Source organism: Heteronotia binoei, chromosome 3 (genome assembly GCF_032191835.1).
Source record: "Heteronotia binoei isolate CCM8104 ecotype False Entrance Well chromosome 3, APGP_CSIRO_Hbin_v1, whole genome shotgun sequence".
NCBI lineage: Eukaryota > Metazoa > Chordata > Lepidosauria > Squamata > Gekkonidae > Heteronotia > Heteronotia binoei.
The window spans coordinates 158139611-158158951 of record NC_083225.1 but is presented as its reverse complement, the minus strand read 5'-3'; the positions used below and the strand labels follow the sequence as shown (position 1 = coordinate 158158951).

Genomic DNA, 19341 nt, shown 5'->3' with positions numbered 1-19341 from the left:
TGGCCTTCTGGATGTGCTGAATTGGGCGCCCCCGTGTGACTTGGTGGCATTATCAATGGGAGGAGGCACCAGACATTAGCCTTGCCTAGGGTGCCAGACAGTCTAGAGCTGGCCCTGCCTTGCAGCAACTGCCCATGGAACCATGAACATTTTTAACTCAGTACACTTATCACCAATATGACATGGATATTGTGACAATATGACTTGGATATTGTGACAAATACTTTTGAGAATTACAGTCAATGCCTACGGTTTTTATCCATCACATGACTCAAACCTAGAGGAAGAGCTAGCATATCCCTCCCACTGAACAATAGGTATGGCAGTTGTATACTTAAAACCTGTATACACAAAACTTGCTTTGAAACAATATTACAGACCTGTTTGGCCTGGTGAGAGATGCTCCAACACCAGAGTCTCTTCTGTCCCTGACACCTGTAGCATCTGATTCATTAAGAGAGGTCCCATCTCTGTCCACATCACTAGGTGTTGTCCGGCCATCAGACACAGAATTCTGTTCAAAGTCTAATGCAATCTTGGATGGTGACTGGAATGGTAAGGTCCCATGCTCACTAATTGATAAATCATTGTTTTTCAGCTCTGGCAATATATTTTTTGACCAATCATCCACAGATTCTTGAAGTCCATTGACGTGCTGCAAAATATCGTCCAGATGTGGAAAAAGGTTCTCTCTTTCCAAGTCCAGAAGATCTCCAGTGCTGGCATACAAGTGAGAACCTGGAACATTGTCATAAATGCTAACCCGACTCTCTTTTGGACAGGAAGCAAGAGGACTAGCCTCTTTAGGTGCTGAACATTTCTGCTTGCTTAATGAAATACTTCCTGTCCTCCAGTTCACACTGTTGCTATTGTCTGTAGGAGAGAGGCTTTCAATGGAAAGTGCCTTAGGAAATGTTCCAGGTTTGTGGTCTTTGGGAATATGAACAACTAGGTTTTCTTGTGAATGAAATTCATTTTTGCGATTTTGGTCTACCACTTGCCTGAAGGCTGTTCCTGCAAGAACATCCAGGTCCTCCAGGTACATGCCGCCTCGTTTATTTGCTTCATGGTATTTGCGTTCCTTCAAGCAAGGAGTGCTTATTCCACTGCTGCTGATCTCTGACTGGCTACTCTCACAACTGGACTTAGTGGAGAAGGCAAGCCCATGCTTGACTGCCTCTAGTGCTGTCACACCTTGGAGGTCTCCATTCACTATCTGCATGCATTGCATATCCTTCAGGGTTTTTGGTTCATGCTGAAGAACTGGTTGGCTTATTACTAAGCCACTATTCCTTCCAGACACTTTAAATTTGCCATGTGTACCTTTGGTTTTTAGTGTCTCCATGCGCTTTAGAAAGGTTTTGGCTCTGGTCCGTGTTGGTCTCTCATTCCCAGAGTTTTCTGAAGGCTGCAGGGGGATACCGCCTACTGAAGTAGAGTCATGGGCAATGGTGCTTTCTACAAAGTATTGTCCTGAACAGTCAAATGTCTCCCTGAGAAGGCTGCTGATTCCGGACTGACTCCTGTGGTCACTTCCCCCGCTACTTTCACTGTGAAGAGAAGAGATCTCAGGCTCACTCAGATCAGTTAGTACACTTTCACTGCTAGTTGTGATTTTAATTTTAATGTCCCCTGAGGGCCCATGTTTGTCCGACTGATGAATTAAGGTGTCAATATCATCTACCCGAGACCATCGTCGGCTTGTCCTCTGGAAAGTCCATTTGTCACTGATAGCACAGAGATCTTCTTCATCAGAATCTTCACCCTAAAGAGTAGCACACAACATAAACATGATGCATCCCCCACTCAGGATTAAAAAATGGCAATGCAATAAAAATTTTTATGGGCTGATTAATAATGTTCTTTTTCATAGCATATTGGATAACAGCATTCCTTCCCTCACTTTTCAGAATTCTCATACAATGTCTGAACTGTGTGAATAAATATAGATGATATATAGCAAATCAATATCCAACTTTAGCTCATTCAAAAGATCTATCTACAATGTACTGTCTCTTTTTTTGGTATTTTTGTACTGTGTGTGTCTGCATCTGGAAGTCATTATGACTTCTGTTGACTGATAAGTACTGGAGGCCTGGAGGACATTCAGAGAGGTGGCTGAATTAAGCCTGCCCCTGTCCTCCCAACTCCTGGTATTTCAAGGAGGTCTCCCAAGTGCTTGCCACAATTGACCCTGCTTAGCTTCTGAGATTTGACTAGATTGGGCTATCCTGGTCAGGGTGAATGTACTGTCTCTTAAGAGGTTCACAATCAAAAATCTCCCAAATGTTTACCAAATAACATAATTGAAAAATTTAATGAAACAATCAACTACAGTCACTCTATAAGTAGCAATTAGCTGATCAGCCATATGACCAACTGACATTATGTTTTTGTGTAATCTACTAAAAAATTAATCAGTAGGTTTTCAATAATCTGATACTCCAATTTTTTAAATGAAATCTGACAGCTAAAGGCACTGTTACTTTAATCTCGATACAGAAAGTCCATCAATAAGGCCTACCTTGAACCTATCATGCATGTGATATATCTTTAATGTCCATAATCCAATCCAAACACATTTTACTTATTTAAAATATAAACCAATGTATAAAAACAGAAATAAAACAGTATTTGTATATTATAATCAAACACAGAGTTGGTTAGAGATAAAGAGTTTATAACTAAGTATTAGTCAACCCGAGAAGCTTCTGAAATAGCAAGGTCTAAACTCATTACCAAAATACTGAGATAGTGCTATCTTAGATTCTATTTAGCCACTCATTGCAGAACAGATGGTGAGAGAACATGAAGATTATTTTCAAAAAACAGGTAAACTCTTGTGGGGGAAGATAATACTTAAGATACTTTTTGTCACATAACACTTAGGACTTCCTATTCCTTTCTTACTACAGATTCTCATACTATCCCTAAGGGTTCTTCCCCCCCCCCCCCCCCCAATCTCATGGAGATCAGCGAGTTGCAGTGTATGTTGGGGGGGGGGGATCCAACTCCCTGCTTCAAATTCCCATCTTCCACCTTGGAACTTGGTAAAAATGAGAAATAGCACTGACACTATATTCCAAAATCTCGGCTGACCCTTTTATTTTATAGCATTTTTAGCAACAGTAAGGGCACAGTGGGTTCATTTTAATTGACCATCAGTTAGTCTCCAGGAGACAGGCAAATAGTTATAAAGTACATAAGAATCCTCAAAGACCAATTAATATTGTTCTAAAAAACTGAAGTAATTACTTAATCCCCAAAAGGCTTAATAACTGGACACGCTCAAAACATAGGTTTAAGAGATGCAGCTAGTAAATTAGAGCACCAACAATTAGACACTTTACTTAACCCTTTACTAAAAAGGGGCTGTAGTGTCCAATATATCCTAAACATAATGTTTTGCAGAATAAATTGCAGTTTAAGATCTATAGAAACAACAGGTACAAAATTTAGGGCCATATCCCATTACTGTGGCTAAAGAGGGTGTTCTAGCTCCTCATTCCATTCATTTCTGAAATTTTGCAAGTCATATTTATTGATGATACCAAATATTTATAAGCAAATACTGTAAGGTTTATTTTATGCATTGATTCAATGAGCATTTCCAAAAGCAAGGGAGATTCTGAACACTTAGTACTGCAGGGCCATATTTAGATACCATCAGATGCTGCATTTGTAAACATTGCCATTCAACAGAGTTTGATAGGTCATATCTTGACTTCAGCTGAGAAAATAACAAAAAGTCATTGTCAATTAATTGATTCAAAGTAAAAATCCTCCTACCTGTCTAAGCCTTCCACACACACAAAAAAATTCTTCCCAATTTTTAACCTGGATTTGCCCATATTAGTTCAGCATGTGAAAATGGATCAAATTGATAATGTCATGACATTATACACTATAATTCTCTAACTACAGAAACTCAAGGAAGATGACCATGAATTGACCCTAATGCATTCTATGAAAAAGGCGGATATCATACAAGAAGCCTCTAAAACAGTCTGATGAACTGAGAGGAGCAATATCAATAATTAGTAAAAACTAACAAATATGCCTGAAAATATAAATTAAAATCGGGGGGGGGGGGGATCCTTCATAAAATGGGAGCTGCATCTTTTTTTAAGAAATCTGAGGCAGAAAGGAACCATATAAATTTTCAAAAAAAAGTATTACTTTTAAGAATATATCTACAAGGTATATGAAAAGGAGTTGCATGTAAAACATAATTTGGGATGTAATTATCCTTTTGATTGGATTTACTTTATCCCACAAAGAAAGATTTAAGATTGCCTGTCTGTCCAATTCCAAGGATATATCTGTAACTGACTTGTTAAAATTTAGCATAAATATGTGCTTAATGTATTTAGGAATCAACATTACACACAATAAGTAATGACACTGGGGCATGGCCAAAAATATCCATCAGCAATGGCATCAACTCAGATTTTGTCCAGTTACTCGAATAATCAGACAAATCTCCAAAAGTACTAAACACATCCATTAATAAAGGAATGGAAGACTGTTGTTTAGGGATGCCAGGTCCAACTCAGGAACTATCTGAGGACTTTGAGGGTGGAGCTGGGAGACTCTGGGGGTAGAGTCAGGAGATTTTCCCACTCCCTACTGTTCTAGAATAATCAATAAATGATCTCTATTTTCTAGACAGTTACCTGAGAGCCATCAGTAGATTTCTGTACACAAACCAGTCCCCAAACAGATATGCAAGCTGTATGTTAAAAATTTATGGGCTTCTATAAGCAAGAATTTCACAAACCGTTGAGCACAGATTAAGGTGCAACTGGATTATTATATAGAAAACCAAACATAAAAATGAGGCTATGTCTGCCTCCTATGACTTTGAAAACTGTCTACCTTTTCTTTATTTAAATTTGCTAGGGATTTCATGGGCCGAATAATATTGTTCTGGAAGCTGGATCTAATGAGCAGTCAAGCATTGGCAGGGCTAGATTAAGACACGCTGAAGCCCCAAACTATACCAGGTTTAACAGGATCCAAAGCATAACACCCCATCAATGGTCATGTAGCAATATTTAGTGGGTTTTTGGAGGGGGGTAAGGAGGACTGTCATATTCTGAGGCCAAAATTCTGAGGTCATATTCTGAGGCCAAATATCTAAATAAATATTCATATTTAGAGGACTGTCATATTCTGAGGCCAAAAGCAGTAGTTTATTTAGCTTTTGCAACAAATCCAGCTCTTGTAATTGGATGCTCTTTTTGAAGGCTTACCACAAAGTTCCAGTAAAGTAATATTTGTGGAGACTAAGGGGATGATTATAAGAATTTTTTTTTAAAAGAAAAGATTTGAGAAAAACAGATGCTCAGGAGGCTATTATATCTTTGATTGATAACTAGTTATTCTGATAAAAGAATTAAAAATAATTCTCCTACATTTTCCAAGCTTGCTGGCAATGCAATTTGTCTCTGTTTTATAAATCATATCTAACAATAAAGAACACAAGCCAGTTGCTATGAGCAATCAATTGTCCCTTTCAGCAGAGAAGACTGCCAAAAAATGACACTAATTACTGGGAAGAGTAATGAGCTGTTTGATCTTGTTCACTAACAACACAGCAGAGGCAATAATAATTTTTTTCCCATACTGGACAATGGCCCACCATCTTGTACTGACAATTCTTTCTTTAATAAATGAGATAAACTGAATTTATTCCCAAGACATAGCAATGGGATTTCATAGCCATATGACAGAATTTCAACTGGTTTCATGCAGCATCACTGGCCCAAAAGCACCCAGAAAGCTTCCATGGCAGAGTGGGGATTCAGATTTGTGTGTTCCCAAAACCTAGTGTGACATGCTAACTACTATGCCAAATTACATTTCAAGGACACAGATGTGTTATCTTGCACTGAAGATATATGAAAACTAGAGCCATTCAAAACAGTAAATGATTGACTCTGAATGGGTGCAGACTGTTCATAATTGTAGAATTTAGCAAAACTGGATGAATTGAAATAGTGTACAGGAGTCCTGTGGCACAGAGTGGTAAACTGGAGTACTGCAGTCCAAGCTCTGCTCACAGCCTGAGCTTGATCCCAGTGGAAGCTGGGTTCAGGTAGCCGGCTCAAGGTTGACTCAGCCTTCCATCCTTCCGAGGTTGGAAAATGAGTACCCAGCTTTCTGGGGGTAAAATGTAGATGACTGGAGAAGGCAAAAAAGTCTGCCAAGAAAATGTCATGATGTGACGTCACCCCATGGGTCGGTAATGACTCAGTGCTTTGCACGGGGTACTAGCTTTTTACCTTTTAAAATAGTGTAATAAAACTGAAAGGAGGGACAATTACCTTTTCTATTTACCACAAGTCCCCATTGAGTCTGTTCATATACAGTCTGTTCATATACAGATTTGATAGTAATTCCAGCACAACAGCTTCTTGTGTGCCTACTGGAAAATAAAAACTTCCTGGCAGGCACTGTTGGGATTCTTGATTCCATGTTGGTAAGGTACATGCCTCCATGTCAGGCTTGAGCCTATTGACAATTTCACTGTATTTTGGTCAGTTTACATGTAGTAGAGTTTGTACAAGTGATCTTGGTGTGTGAAGATAAAATCTAAATAATGTTTTCTCAGGTTCCTCAGCATTGCAATTTAACATGCAGCAGAAACTATCCTGGGAAAACACATATTCCTTTAACCCCAGGGCACTTCACTCTCAGGGTTTTTCAGCACACCTGACTTATTCTTTATTTTCATAGCAGTTGATCCCACTAGCACTGGAATCATGTTGGGCATGGCATGGGTGAGATGTCTGGGAATATCAAGCGAGCCAGACACAAAGGCAAAGGGTAAAGGTTGAGTGACAGGAAAGAGCAATGAAAAATCTGATGCCTCTGAAAGTGCATGGCAGCAAATTGCTACTGCGATTTTCCAGGGCAGAGAAAGAAAAGGTTCCAATTGCTGCAAGTATGTGGGAAGAGCAACAGTTGCTGCTGTGCCATCTTATGGCGATATAATGATATATCTCGATCAGGTGAGTGTCTCCCCCCCATTAATAATTGTACATTTCCTGACACAAGGGATAAAATTTCCTTATTAGGCAGAGATAGCAAAGGGCCAGTCAGCAGGAAGTGGGAGGAACAAACAAAAGCCTAAGAAACTGTTTGCAAATAAACCTGACTCAAATTTGAGTGCTAGAAACAGATTGGCAAAAAAGTGACCTGAAAGAACCAAAATGCAAGGTGAAAATGAATGGCTCAAGAGAACATATGGAAGCTGGGGGATAACCCAAACCAATATGAGGTAAAGACCAACACAATAATGCTGGGAGGAAACCCCCTCAGCGTCACAGAAATGCTACTATGTGGATTCATCCCTGGGAGCTGAGAGTGCCACACAGAATAAAGAAGCCTGAATATCTGCACTGCACGCATCAGAACAGCCGCAAAAGCATATCTTGATCCTTAGAACTGGAACAATTGGAACATGGCTTCTGTAACACACTGCCTGTGGCCAAAGGACAGCCTCATTAGTTTGAATCTGGAACCCAGAAGAGGTGGTTTCACTCCCATCATGCCTATAACATGGCCAGAAGAATCACCTGCAATTGGGAAACAACAGTGAGTCCAGATACCCCTGCAACATTGCCTTCGCGGTGATTTGAGTTGTGGAACGGAAGATTGGAAGCTCTTACCGTGAAGCTTCCTTCTCGGTGGTCCTGGAGTGAGACGGTCCGAAACTGTTGGGAGTAGGCTCCTCCTCCGGAAACAGGGTCATTGATCATTTGATCCAGCCTGGGGGAGGGGCCGCTCCGTTGGAAACTCTCCAGTCCATAGAAAAGCCATGCTCCCCCATCAGTAGAAATCTATAAAACAAACTCTGCATCATGGTAACAAACCACCCAGAGACCATAATGATGCAACGCCATTTTAATAACTGCAACAGCAGAAGTAACTGTAACCAATAAGAAACTTTCACTACCAGTGCCCCAGTACCTCCCACAACCAAGCTCCCACAGCTACCAGCCTGGAGCAAGGTACAACACCGGGTGGGATGGACCGTTCCACTCCAGGACCACTGAGAAGGAAGCTTCATGGTAAGAGCTTTCAATCATCCGTTCTCCGGTGGTCCCTGGTAGTGGGACGGTCCAAAACTGTTGAGGCATACAAAAGCAATAAGTACCCCAGGCGGGAACCACTGCATTCAATCTATAACCTGTTGTAGCACCCTGCGGCCAAAGGCCGCTTCAGCAGATGCCCACCTATCCACCTTATAATGCCTGGTGAACGAATGAGCAGAACTCCAGGTGGCTGCCCTACAAATGCCTTCCAGGAACGAGAAGGACTTGTACACTGCAGATGTGGCCGCTCCTTGTAAGGAATGAGCTGTAATTCCTCCTGGAGGCTCCAACCTTGACGCCGTGTATGCTGCAGAAATGCATTGCCCCAACCACCTGCTCAGGGTCAAAGAAGTAACTGGTTTTCCCAAAGAGGGCGAATTAAAGGAAACAAACAAGGACTCTGACCTCCTAAAATCCTTGGTTCTTTCTATATAAAAACAAGGCATGCTTAACATCTAACCGATGCCACTCCTTTTCCTTCTCATGTTTGGGATTAGGATAGAATGAGGGTAATACCAAGTCCTGAGACGGGTGAAAAACTGAATTCACTTTAGGCATAAATGTCGGATTAGGTCTCAACACTACCCTGTCCTCATGAAAGATACAAAGATCTTTATCCACGAACAGAGCCTGCAACTCAGATACCCTGTGGGCAGAGGGAATCCCAACTAAAAACAATGTTTTAAGGGTAAGATCCTTCAGGCTACAAGTAGCCATGGGTTCAAAAGGTGCATGACACAATGCCTTCAGCACCACATTTAACTTCCATGTAGGAAACCTATGTGCAGTAGGGGGATTCAACATGGACACCCCCCTCAAAAAATGCTCAACATGCAGATGCAATGTCAAGGAACCCCCCTTTTTAGCTCCACGGACAGCAGAAATAGCTGCCACCTGCCTACGAAGGGTATTAGTAGCCAACCCCTTATCCAGGCCCTCGTGCAAGAACAGCAGCAGCTTCCGAACTGGTAACTTTAAGGGATCCCACCCCCTTTCCACACACCAGTTGGAAAAGACACACCAAGTGTTGTTATACACCCGAGTGGTAGAACATTTTCTGGATGCCAACATAGTGTCAATCACAGATTTGTCAAACCCCAACTTAACTAACTGCAACCGCTCAACCTCCACGCAGTTAACTGTAACATATCCGGCTGAGGATGGCAAACTGTCCCTTGTCCCAGCAATGTCTCGGATGCTGGGAGACGCCAAGGCTTCTCCGTCGACAGCCACATGAGGTCTTAAAACCACCGTCTCGACCAGAAGGGAGCAACCAGGACCAGCTCCGCTGTTTGCTGAAGAATCTTGTGAACCAACCGGGGAATCAGCTGCAGTGGTGGGAAGGCGTACAGAAGACCGTCCGGCCAGTCCCGGTTGAGAGCGTCTATGCCCTCCGCCTGATCGTCCTTCTGTTTGGCAAAAAAACGTCGCACTTGACGATTGTCCGCGGTTGCAAACAAATCCACAGTCACTCTGCCATATCTGCGCTGAAGAGACTGGAACACCGCCTTGTCCACCGACCATTCCGTCTGATCCAGCCTCTGTCTGCTGAGCCAGTCTGCCAGCCCGTTGTCCTTCCCGGCTACATGAATCGCCTTTATGGATAACAGATACTTCTCTGCCCAAACCAGTAAGCTGTTGGCCTCGCTGCACAGTTTCCTGATTCTGGTCCCACCTTGCCGGTTGACATAAGCTTTGGCTGTCACATTGTCTGTCTTCACTAACACGTGACTCCCCTGCAGCGTCGTCTGAAAACATAACAACCCCAGACCAATCGCCCTCAGCTCCAGCAGGTCGATGCTCTGTCGGGACTCCATCAGGGACCACTGACCTTGAATCATCATCCCTTGAGAATGCGCTCCCCAGCCAGAGAGGCTGGAGTCTGTAGTTACCACTATCCTCTGTGGCTCCTTCATTGACACTCCTTGCTGAAAACGGGATGGTTCCAGCCACCACTGAAGTTGCGTCTTCAGCTCCTGTGGAAGAAACACTAGCTTGTGCAGCTTGCGAGCTATCACATGCTGATAAGGGATCAGGAAGCATTGTAAGGGCTGTAGGTGGAAACGCGCCCAAGACAGTACAATCTGGCACAACACCAGAACACCTAAAAGCTTTGCTAGAGTCATCAAAGGCACCCAATTCAGGGACAATACCTCCTCCAACAAGGATCTGAGGTTCACCTGTCGTACTTTTGACAAAAACACTTTGTGCCTTCGAGTATTGATCAGGACACCCAGATGCACTATCTCTTGCGTTGGAGTAGGGTTTCTCTTTGTCCTGTTGACCACGAAACCATGGTCCTGCAGTATTTGAATAGTCCGATTGGTGTCCTCCAGGCTCTGCTGGAAGGAAAAGGCCCTGACCAAGAGATCATCCAGATACGGATGAAGAACCACGCCCCCCATCCGTAAATGAGCCACCAAAGCCACCAGGATCTTTGTAAACACTCGCAGTGAAGACTTGAGCCCAAATGGCAAAGCCTGGTACTGGAAGTGCTTCCTGTCGTACGCAAACCTGAGGAACCATCTGTGACTTGGTCGAATGGGAACATGCAAATACGCCTCGGACAGATCGATGGACGTCAGGTATTCTCGTTCTTGAACTGCCAATAGAATGGAACGCAACGTCTCCATCCGAAACTTTTTGGTTTTCACAAATCGATTTACCCATTTTAAGTCTAGAATGGCCCGGACATTGCCATTCTTCTTTGGCACCAGGAATAAAATGGAATACACCCCTTGACCCCTCTGAATCACAGGTACGGGTTCTATAGCCCTGATGTCTAGTAGATGTTAGATGGCGCACAACATCCCCCGGTGTGTGGTCGGGTCTTGTTTTCTCGGCACTGAACGAAACCTCCGATGTGGGAAAGATTCCAGTTCTAATGCATAGCCCTTGGATACCATGTCGATCACCCATTGGTCTGCAACTGACACCTTCCATCAGTCTGCAAAAAACTGTAGCCGCCCCCCAATAGGAAGCAGCTCTGGACTTACGGCATAGTCATTGTGACCCTCCCTTTTTGGAGTCACTTTTGCTTCCCTTGTCGCTTTGGCTAGAAAAGGATTTAGCATCTCGACTGTGAGACTGCTACTTCCCTCGGAAAGGCTTAAAACCCGAAGGCCGGGAGAATTTTTTGGAGTCCCAAAAGGGCTGGAAGGATATTTTAGACTTAAAATCCTTCCTCTTAGAAGGCAAGACTTTCTTCTTGTCCTTCCCCTCAATCAGGAAGCGTTCCAGTTCGTCCCCAAAGAGACTAACACCTTTGAATGGTACAGCTGCCAGTCTAGCCTGTGCATCTGCATCTGCATCCCAAGTCCTGAGCCAAACGTTCCTGCATGCTGCCACACTGCAAGCCACTGCCCTTGCAGACAACTGCATTGCATCTAGGGTCGCATCTACAATAAATACTGTGCCCAAGGCTATTTTGTTAAGCTCATTCTTGAATTCCTTTGGCACATAATTATCTGCTGAGGCCAAATTGGATGCCCAGGTATATACTGCGCGTACAAACAGCGACCCCGCTGAAGACGCCCGGATGGACCAAGCTGATGCTTCAAAGTCCTTTCGTAATGTCTGTTCCATCCGTCTATTGCAGGCATCCTTGGGTAGCCCATCTGCATCCATGGGAAGCACAGATGTGGATAATAAACTATTTACAGGATCGTCCACTATGCGCAATTTCAGCCGTTTAGTAGCCTCTGGACTCAACCCATACAGTTTGGAAAACAGATGAGGGTTAGATTTTGGCTTAGCCGGGTGTTTCCACTCCGCCTTAATAAGACTAAAAAAGGGGGCAGGCAAGGGCACCCTGGTCTGAGAAACCCCCACTTTGGGCATCATCTTCCCTGAGCCTGCAGGCAGCTCAGGGTCCAATTCTGCCTTCTCTCTGGGTGTGGCAGTAAAGTCCAGTTCCCTGAGGACCTTAGGTAGGAGTTTAGAATAATATTCCACTGTAAAAACCCTAGATTGCACTGAAGGAGTAGCATCCTCCTCCTCAGAGAGTTCCCCTTTCTCCTTTGCAGAGGAGTCTACTGAAGAGTCAGCCTCCTCTTCCTCCTGAGAACTATTACAGGGAGAGTCCAAGCTCATACCCCAATTTTGCTTTCTTTGGGTGTGTGGCAATATCTAGAACTGATTGTCTCTTCCTTTTCTGGGGGTGAGAAGGCACAGTAGAGCCTCGGGCAGGGGCAAACTCCTTGTTCAATTCTCTTTTTAACCAAGTGAGTAAGTTAAGCTTGGCATCCTCTCCAGTTAAATCCAGTTCAGAATCCTCTCGATCTTTTTTGGAAGCAGATCCTGAGTACTTTGGGATGGAGAAATCACTGGTTGAACCTGTCTCACTAGTCTGTCCCTGTCCGTCAGCCATCTCAGCTACAGCAGAAGGCTGAAACGAAAGTGAAAGGGGAGAGGGAGAAGCCTCCGTTACCAGGCTAACTGCCTGAAATGGCGACCCTTTCTGCGTAGTAAAGAACCGCCCCCCCCCCAGGCCACGCTAACTGCGCCTGAGTTGGAGAGGCCCACTATGGCATAAGCCTTTCCCCACCCCGTTCAGGAGGGGTCCAAACTGCTGTAAGCTAGCGGGTGGGCTTCCCTCATCCCAGCGGAGCCCGTCCCAAGTAAAAACAGTCTGCACATCACAAAGAGCTTTCCCGCTCTCCCTCAGGCAGCTTACCACCTTCTCTCGAGTAGACACGCTGTCTGAGTGAACCACCAAGAGTTTTCTGTTCTCGGCCACGCTGGACCTCGGTTGTCTGCACTACGCCCGCCTCAACAGGTTTAGGATGGGCAACCTCGCTCTCTGCAGCAGTCCCCAGTTGTGCCACCTTTGCTGGGTAAAACCCACTGCTGGTGGTAAAATGCTCTGCCTGCTGCCGTTGCGGCTGAAGAACCAGGTGGCAGAGACTTTCTCACAAGGAGACCTCGTTCTGCGGATCACTGTGCTCCGATGCACAACGAACACGTCCTGTCTCGTAACAGGGCCGTTTGGACTGGAGAGTTTCCAACAGAGCGGCCCCTCCCCCAGGCCGGATCAAACTATCAACGACCCTGTTTCCGGAGGAGGAGCCTACTCCCAACAGTTTCGGACCATCCCACTACCAGGGACCACTGGAGAATTCTCTCTTACATCCATCTTCTGAAGACCTCAATAAACAGTGGTTTGATAGTTCAATCTTTTTTTCCCTCACTCAGCTTCCATATGTGCCTTCATTTTTTACTTTTTTAATAAGACTAATATCACAAAAAAACCTATATGTTTATAGTCTTCCATGACAAAAAGAGCAGAAAAGTTTAGTCAGAATGGATGTTAGTGTTTGCCAAAGATAATGAATTCTATACTGAGCTTTCTTTAAAAATAGAAGAAAAGTCAACTAGAAAACAGTTTCTTATGGATGCCAACAAAACAATCAATGTAGTTTTATTATAATGGATGTTCCAACATTGTTTTACTCACCAGGGATATAACCCCCCTACAGCTGCAGAAGGCAGTTACTCCAATAGCAGCTTTGTGTTTGGCTGAGTAACATGCCAGTTTTTTTCCTTCTCAATCTAACGGAATTTAGATTTTCAAACATACTTTTCAGTTGCTGCTGCATGATGGGATAAGGGCTTGCCTATGTGGAAGTACATGTGAATTTTGCTTTTGAATTTCCATTGTGTCTTGTTTTCTTCCCCAGCATGCCTCACAGTTGTTTCCTCAAAGCTGTCACTTCTTGGTTGGGTATCAAGAATAAGAAGATGTGATGGCTAATTTGGCTGTTTCTTTTTTCCAAAGCACTCAAGAACACGTGGAACACAATTGTGCCAAGCTTTCTAACTAAGCAATGTTTGTTTGGCTTTGAGTTCCAGGCCTCATAAATGACAAGAAGAGTTGTTAAAAGAAGCAACAGCCACTGTGTGAGGAAACACTTGCCAGTTCTACAGTGGAAACAAGAACTGCTAGCTATCCAAGAACTATCTGTCCACCACCATTTTTAATCTGAAGTTGACTTCCATGACCACACCCAAATGGCAGCTTCCAGTGACTGTAGCATTAAATTGTGTTATCAAGCAAGAAGCACCAAATAGTATATAGATCTGCATATGCTACCACATTGTTCCACCTGCACTGACTGAGGTGGTCCTTTTGGCCCTGAGGTGGCCACAAGGGAGTCACAAACCTACCCTGAAGTATTCTAGTCAAAGGAGCACAATTTCAAGGAGCAGAGAAGGCTGTAGGGAGAGGCAGGGAAGCTGTTTGCATCTGGTATTAATATTATTCCATTTGCAATTCTTAGGATCCAAACCATTATCTGCATTATCAGTCATTTTCTGCATAGGCTTGCATTTAGAGAAAAGAGAAGTAAGGCTGGGGTCTGGAAACAATCACAGGGATAAATGAAATGGGAGTTTCTCCTGACCCAAATGTTCCTCTCCAGAATTTGTACACTTTTGAGCAGGCCAACTTCCTCAGCTGTCAGAGCAATAAGCCTGCTGCTCAGTCCTCATCAAGTGGAGGTGTGATAATTCTTCTTTTTTTATTTACTGGCAATAGATTTCCACACAGAGAGAAAGGCCCTTAGTATACAGGAACCCCTGCTTTGTTTGCAGGTGGCTGCACTTTGCAGCTTTCTAAAAAGGCATTCAGCCATGAACTTTCATATTAGAGGAAATGACTGAACCAGGCAGATCAAAACCACTGCAAAAGTCTTCTAGGCAAACTTCAATCATTGCTGACAGAATGTTCACCATTCATTTACACTGATCTCACTTTTGATTAATTTTATTTTCCCTAAATGATGTCACCACAGAGCTGCCCTAGCACTGTGACATCATCCCAAATGATCCCAGATTACTGGGATTACACAAGTGACTAATCCCAAACGGGGCAACTACTACATTTGTGATTAAGTAGCCATTGAGGTGTAGTAGCCTGAGCGCTGAATCAGGATCTGGGAGACCCAGGGTGCATTCACATTGCACTAACTGATGCGTTTTGCAACTGGATTTCTACTGTGTATGAATAGCAAAAATCCAGTTGCAAAACATTATTTAGTGCAGTGTGAATGCACCCCCAGGTTCCAATCCCCACTGTGCCAAGGAAGCTTGCTGGGTGACCTTGGGCCAGTCATACATGCTCAGCCTAACCTACCTCACGGGGTTGCTGTAAGGATACAATGGAGTAGAGGAAAAAATTTAAAATCCAATTGGGTATAAATGAAATAAATAAATGCATAGAAACACTTGTAGTTTCATCAGTGTGCATGGTACTTTACAGAACAATAGAGAGACAGAGACAGAGAGATCCCTGCCTTGCCTACAATCCAACATTTGACACAGGGAAAGAAACAGAGGAACAGGAGAAAGATGGGGCATGTTTCCGCAGAACTAAGCCCCATCAGGTTCAATGGAATGTACTTGCTGGTAAATGTGATGACAGCACAGGAAGAAGACTTACAGTGTATTCTTAAATCATTGTGTGTGTGTGGGGGGGGTTTCACCGTCACAACTGGTCAGTAGTGTATGAGAGATCTGAAGCCTGCTTGATGCCCAGTTATCTTACCTTTGACTGACTGCTTATTTCAGCCACTACTCCCAGCTGGGGAAAAGTCATCAAAACATCTCACAGGTATGTGCTTGAAACTGAAGCTCCTGATGGGTAGTAGCTTCAGGATGGAAAAAAGGAATTTTTTTTACACACAGAGTGATTATAATGTGGAGTTTGCTGCCAGAGGATGTAGTGATGACTATAAGAATAAACAGTTTTAAAAGGAGATCAGATAGATTCATGGAGGATAGGTCTATCAGTGGCTACTAGCCATGGTGGTTGTGGGGAACCTCCACATTCAGAGGCACTAATCCTTGAACCCCAGTCCGAGGAAGCACCATCAGGGGAATGCCCTGTTGTTGGCCCTCTAGGGGAACTGACTGGTCACTTTGTGAGACAGGATATTGGACTAGATGGACCATGGCTCTGATCCAGCAGGGCTCTTATGTTCATACCTTCTCCTGTTTTGCGTACCCAGCTGCAGGGTGTTTTCCTAACTTTCCCCAGCTGAAGAAGTATAAGGAGGGATAAGGAGGCATCTGTTGGCAAGAAAGGAGGTGAATGGTGCACAGATGATGACCATGTGATTCACTAGTAGGCTTATATGACAGCTAAATTGTGAACCATAGCTTTTAGCCCTGGGAATTTATTAGATTTGTATCCTATTCTCCCTACGTCCAGGCTCAGAGCTGTAAGAATGTACTGTATACAAATATATTTTGTCTATCTTCACCCTAAATACATTTAGGATTGCAGCCTTGACCTGCCAATGGGTTTTTAAAACCACTGAAAAAATTAAGTAAGTATTCCGAGAGAAAGAGTGTCATAATATGTCTTAAGGCAATGTCTTAAGGCAATATGTCTTAAGGCAATGATTTGTACTACATATTGCTGATTAGAAAGTGCCCCTGGGACTGGAAAGTCTTGTAAACAGAATGTTGGCTTGCTCTGTTTCAAAATTCTCCATATCAAACTGCATTTTCTGCATTCCTTGCTGAAACCACTTAAGCCTTACATAATGCCTGTGTTACTCAAGGCGGCTGTCAACATGGGAAGACTTATTAAAATAATTCAGCACAAAAGAGGGTGAAGATTATTGACATTATCTGGCAAGAGATCATGTCTTGTGATCCCATACCATTGGACTGTACTCTGAGAAGAACTTGTCTTTAGTAGGAAACACGTACCTCCCTGTATACGCTGGTATACTTTTTTGCTAGAAATTTTCCTCTCATCATATAGTCTTTGCTGCTGTGTAAGTGTGTCAGAGTTTTCAAACTGTTGTTTAGCTGATGTCCAGAAAAGGCAGGAAGGAGTGGGTGGAAGGATATCAGACACACTGTGATAGTAATTATAATGTTGCTGGTGAACCTGGTGTCCCATTGCAAGACTTTAACTGACCACCATGCTATTAACTTACATGTACAATATCTGTTGTATACTCTGGGAAGTTTTACTTCAGCAGTTGAGGCAAATAATGGCTAATTACTATGTTTTTTCTCTTGTTGTCTGGTATCAAACTACATGTAGTGGTTAGAAGCAAGACCAATTCTAGGTTGGATTTCTGGACTCTGGAGATCTTAGTTTTGGTCAATACAAAGGGCAAAAACTTCTGAATTCAAATATACTTGCCTTTTTCCTTTGGAAATTCACATCGAGTTTCATTGAGGTGCATTTGTTCAATGTGTTCAATCGTCTAAAAAGCAACACAAGATACAAAGATCAGCATCTTGTTAATCAGCTCATTGGGCAGTTTACAATCTCAGACATTGCTCCTTGTGTCATACATATGGATGGAATTTCAAATATTCTCATTTAAAGGTCAACTGACATTGGGGAATAGAGTATTCATTCCTATGAAATAAATTGGGACCAGAATCAGAGCTGTTGTTTTTCTGCTCTTTTGAGCTTTTTGCTGGTCTTTTGAAAGGTAGAATCAGAAATGGGCTTCTAGACTAGATAGCAGGGTAGAGTCTAGTCTCTTTGTTTTTGAATCTGATTACTTATAAGGGCATGTAAATAAAATATGTAATAGTCTCAGACATAACTAAGAACAATTTGGTAAGAACAACAACAGTTGTTCTTGTACAAATATTATACCTGCTTCCATCATTACATAAATATCTATATCTCTAACTACCCATAACTATAATAAGTGATAACAAACTAACGAGAGCAACCTCTAAAAAACCACAAGCAATTTCAACAGTATCTCTAAACAGGGTTCTTTTTGTAGGAAAAGGTCCAGCAGGAACTCATTTGTATATTAGGCCACACCACCTGATGCCAACTGCGTTCCTGTGCATTCCTGCTATAAAAAAAACCTGTCTCTAAATAAAACCTAGAGAAATGATAATGTTAGTAACACTGCAAGTCATATAAGAAATATTTGGTGCCCATGTTTATCTTTTCTCCCCCAGTCATTAATGGTCAAACATTACAAAAACCTATTTATTGAAGGTGATACTGGGATAATTGTGTATACCCATAAACAACTAAGTCTCCCACTCTGTCATATGTCTTCAGCCTCAGTACTGTGATGCCTAAGTGGAAGAACTATTTGCTGTCGCAAGAACATCATATGCAGGACTTTTTTTTGTAGAAAAAGCCCAGCAGAAACTCATTTGCATATTAGAAGAAGAAGAATTGCAGACTTATACCCCACCCTTCTCCCTGAATCAGAGACTCAGAGCGGCTTACAATCTCTGATGCCTTCTCCCCCCGCAACAGACACCCTCTGAGGTGGATGGGGCTGAGAGGACTCTCACAGCAGCTGCCCTTTCAAGGACAAGTCCTGCGATAGCTATGGCTAACCCAAGGCCACTCCAGCAGGTGCAAGTGGAGGAGTGGGGAATCAAACCCGGTTCTCCCAGATAAGTGTAAGCCAAAATGCCCTCAAAACTGAGGTTGGGGAATTGTTAGGTGGGCACCTGGCTTAATCAGGATCTTTTACCTGTATATACAGGATTCCACGTCCAAAAATTAATGCTCAAATTTATCAGGGACACTAATTAAGTAAAAACAATTAAAATTTATTCTAGAAAATATAGGCATACATACAAGACAATGTGCTCATGAAACATACATACAGTCCTAGGAAAAATAGAGAGAGATACAGAGACAACACATGGGTAGACAAACAGGGTGATAATTACCGATCGTAGTCTTCAAGGAAGGCTCCAATGGCGACATAAGAGGATGGGGGAAATGGACCCAAAACTGTGGCCAGAATCGGGGATGGATCTAGACAGTGGAACTGGGGTACTGCTAGATGCACACATGAGTGGAGTTGGGTCAGAGGTTAAATAGAGTACCTTAGACCCTCAGGGGATGGGAGGTACAGGGGTGGATTTCAGGTGGTCAGCTGGTACATGACCTCAGAAAAGGGGAGGCTCTGCAGTGACCATAAGGGCTGGGCTTCTGCAGTAGCCAATAGCAAGTTAATTGGTGGCACCTAATTGGGTGCCCATGACTGACCAATGAACAAGCTTGGTCCAGGGGTACCTGGTTGGACTTTCAGGTTGCAATGGACCAGGGTGAGGCTCCAAAATGGGGAAAAGAATGGGGGAAATTACTGGGTGGAGGTGTGCTTGAGTTTACCAAACTTATCTAAAAAGGTGACAATAGATGGCCAAATTGCTACCTAAGGTAACACCGGGTTTACACAAAGGAACTTGGCTCTGGCTGAAGATGATCTTCCTCTTGTTCACT

General features: G+C 43.2%; 1 protein-coding gene across 4 annotated transcripts in view; it reads right to left on the bottom strand.

Moving 5' to 3' along the window:
* STARD13 (StAR related lipid transfer domain containing 13) overlaps positions 1 to 19341 on the bottom strand; it is a 212975-nt gene that overhangs the window by 48891 nt on the left and 144743 nt on the right. For all 4 annotated transcript variants that reach the window (XM_060234706.1, XM_060234710.1, XM_060234707.1 and 1 more), the window contains exons 4-5: positions 17263 to 17326; positions 381 to 1765 (exon numbers count right to left, since the gene is read on the bottom strand). In XM_060234706.1, the coding sequence (XP_060090689.1) occupies positions 381 to 1765; positions 17263 to 17326 (1449 nt within the window). The remainder of the gene's footprint in view (positions 1 to 380; positions 1766 to 17262; positions 17327 to 19341) is intronic.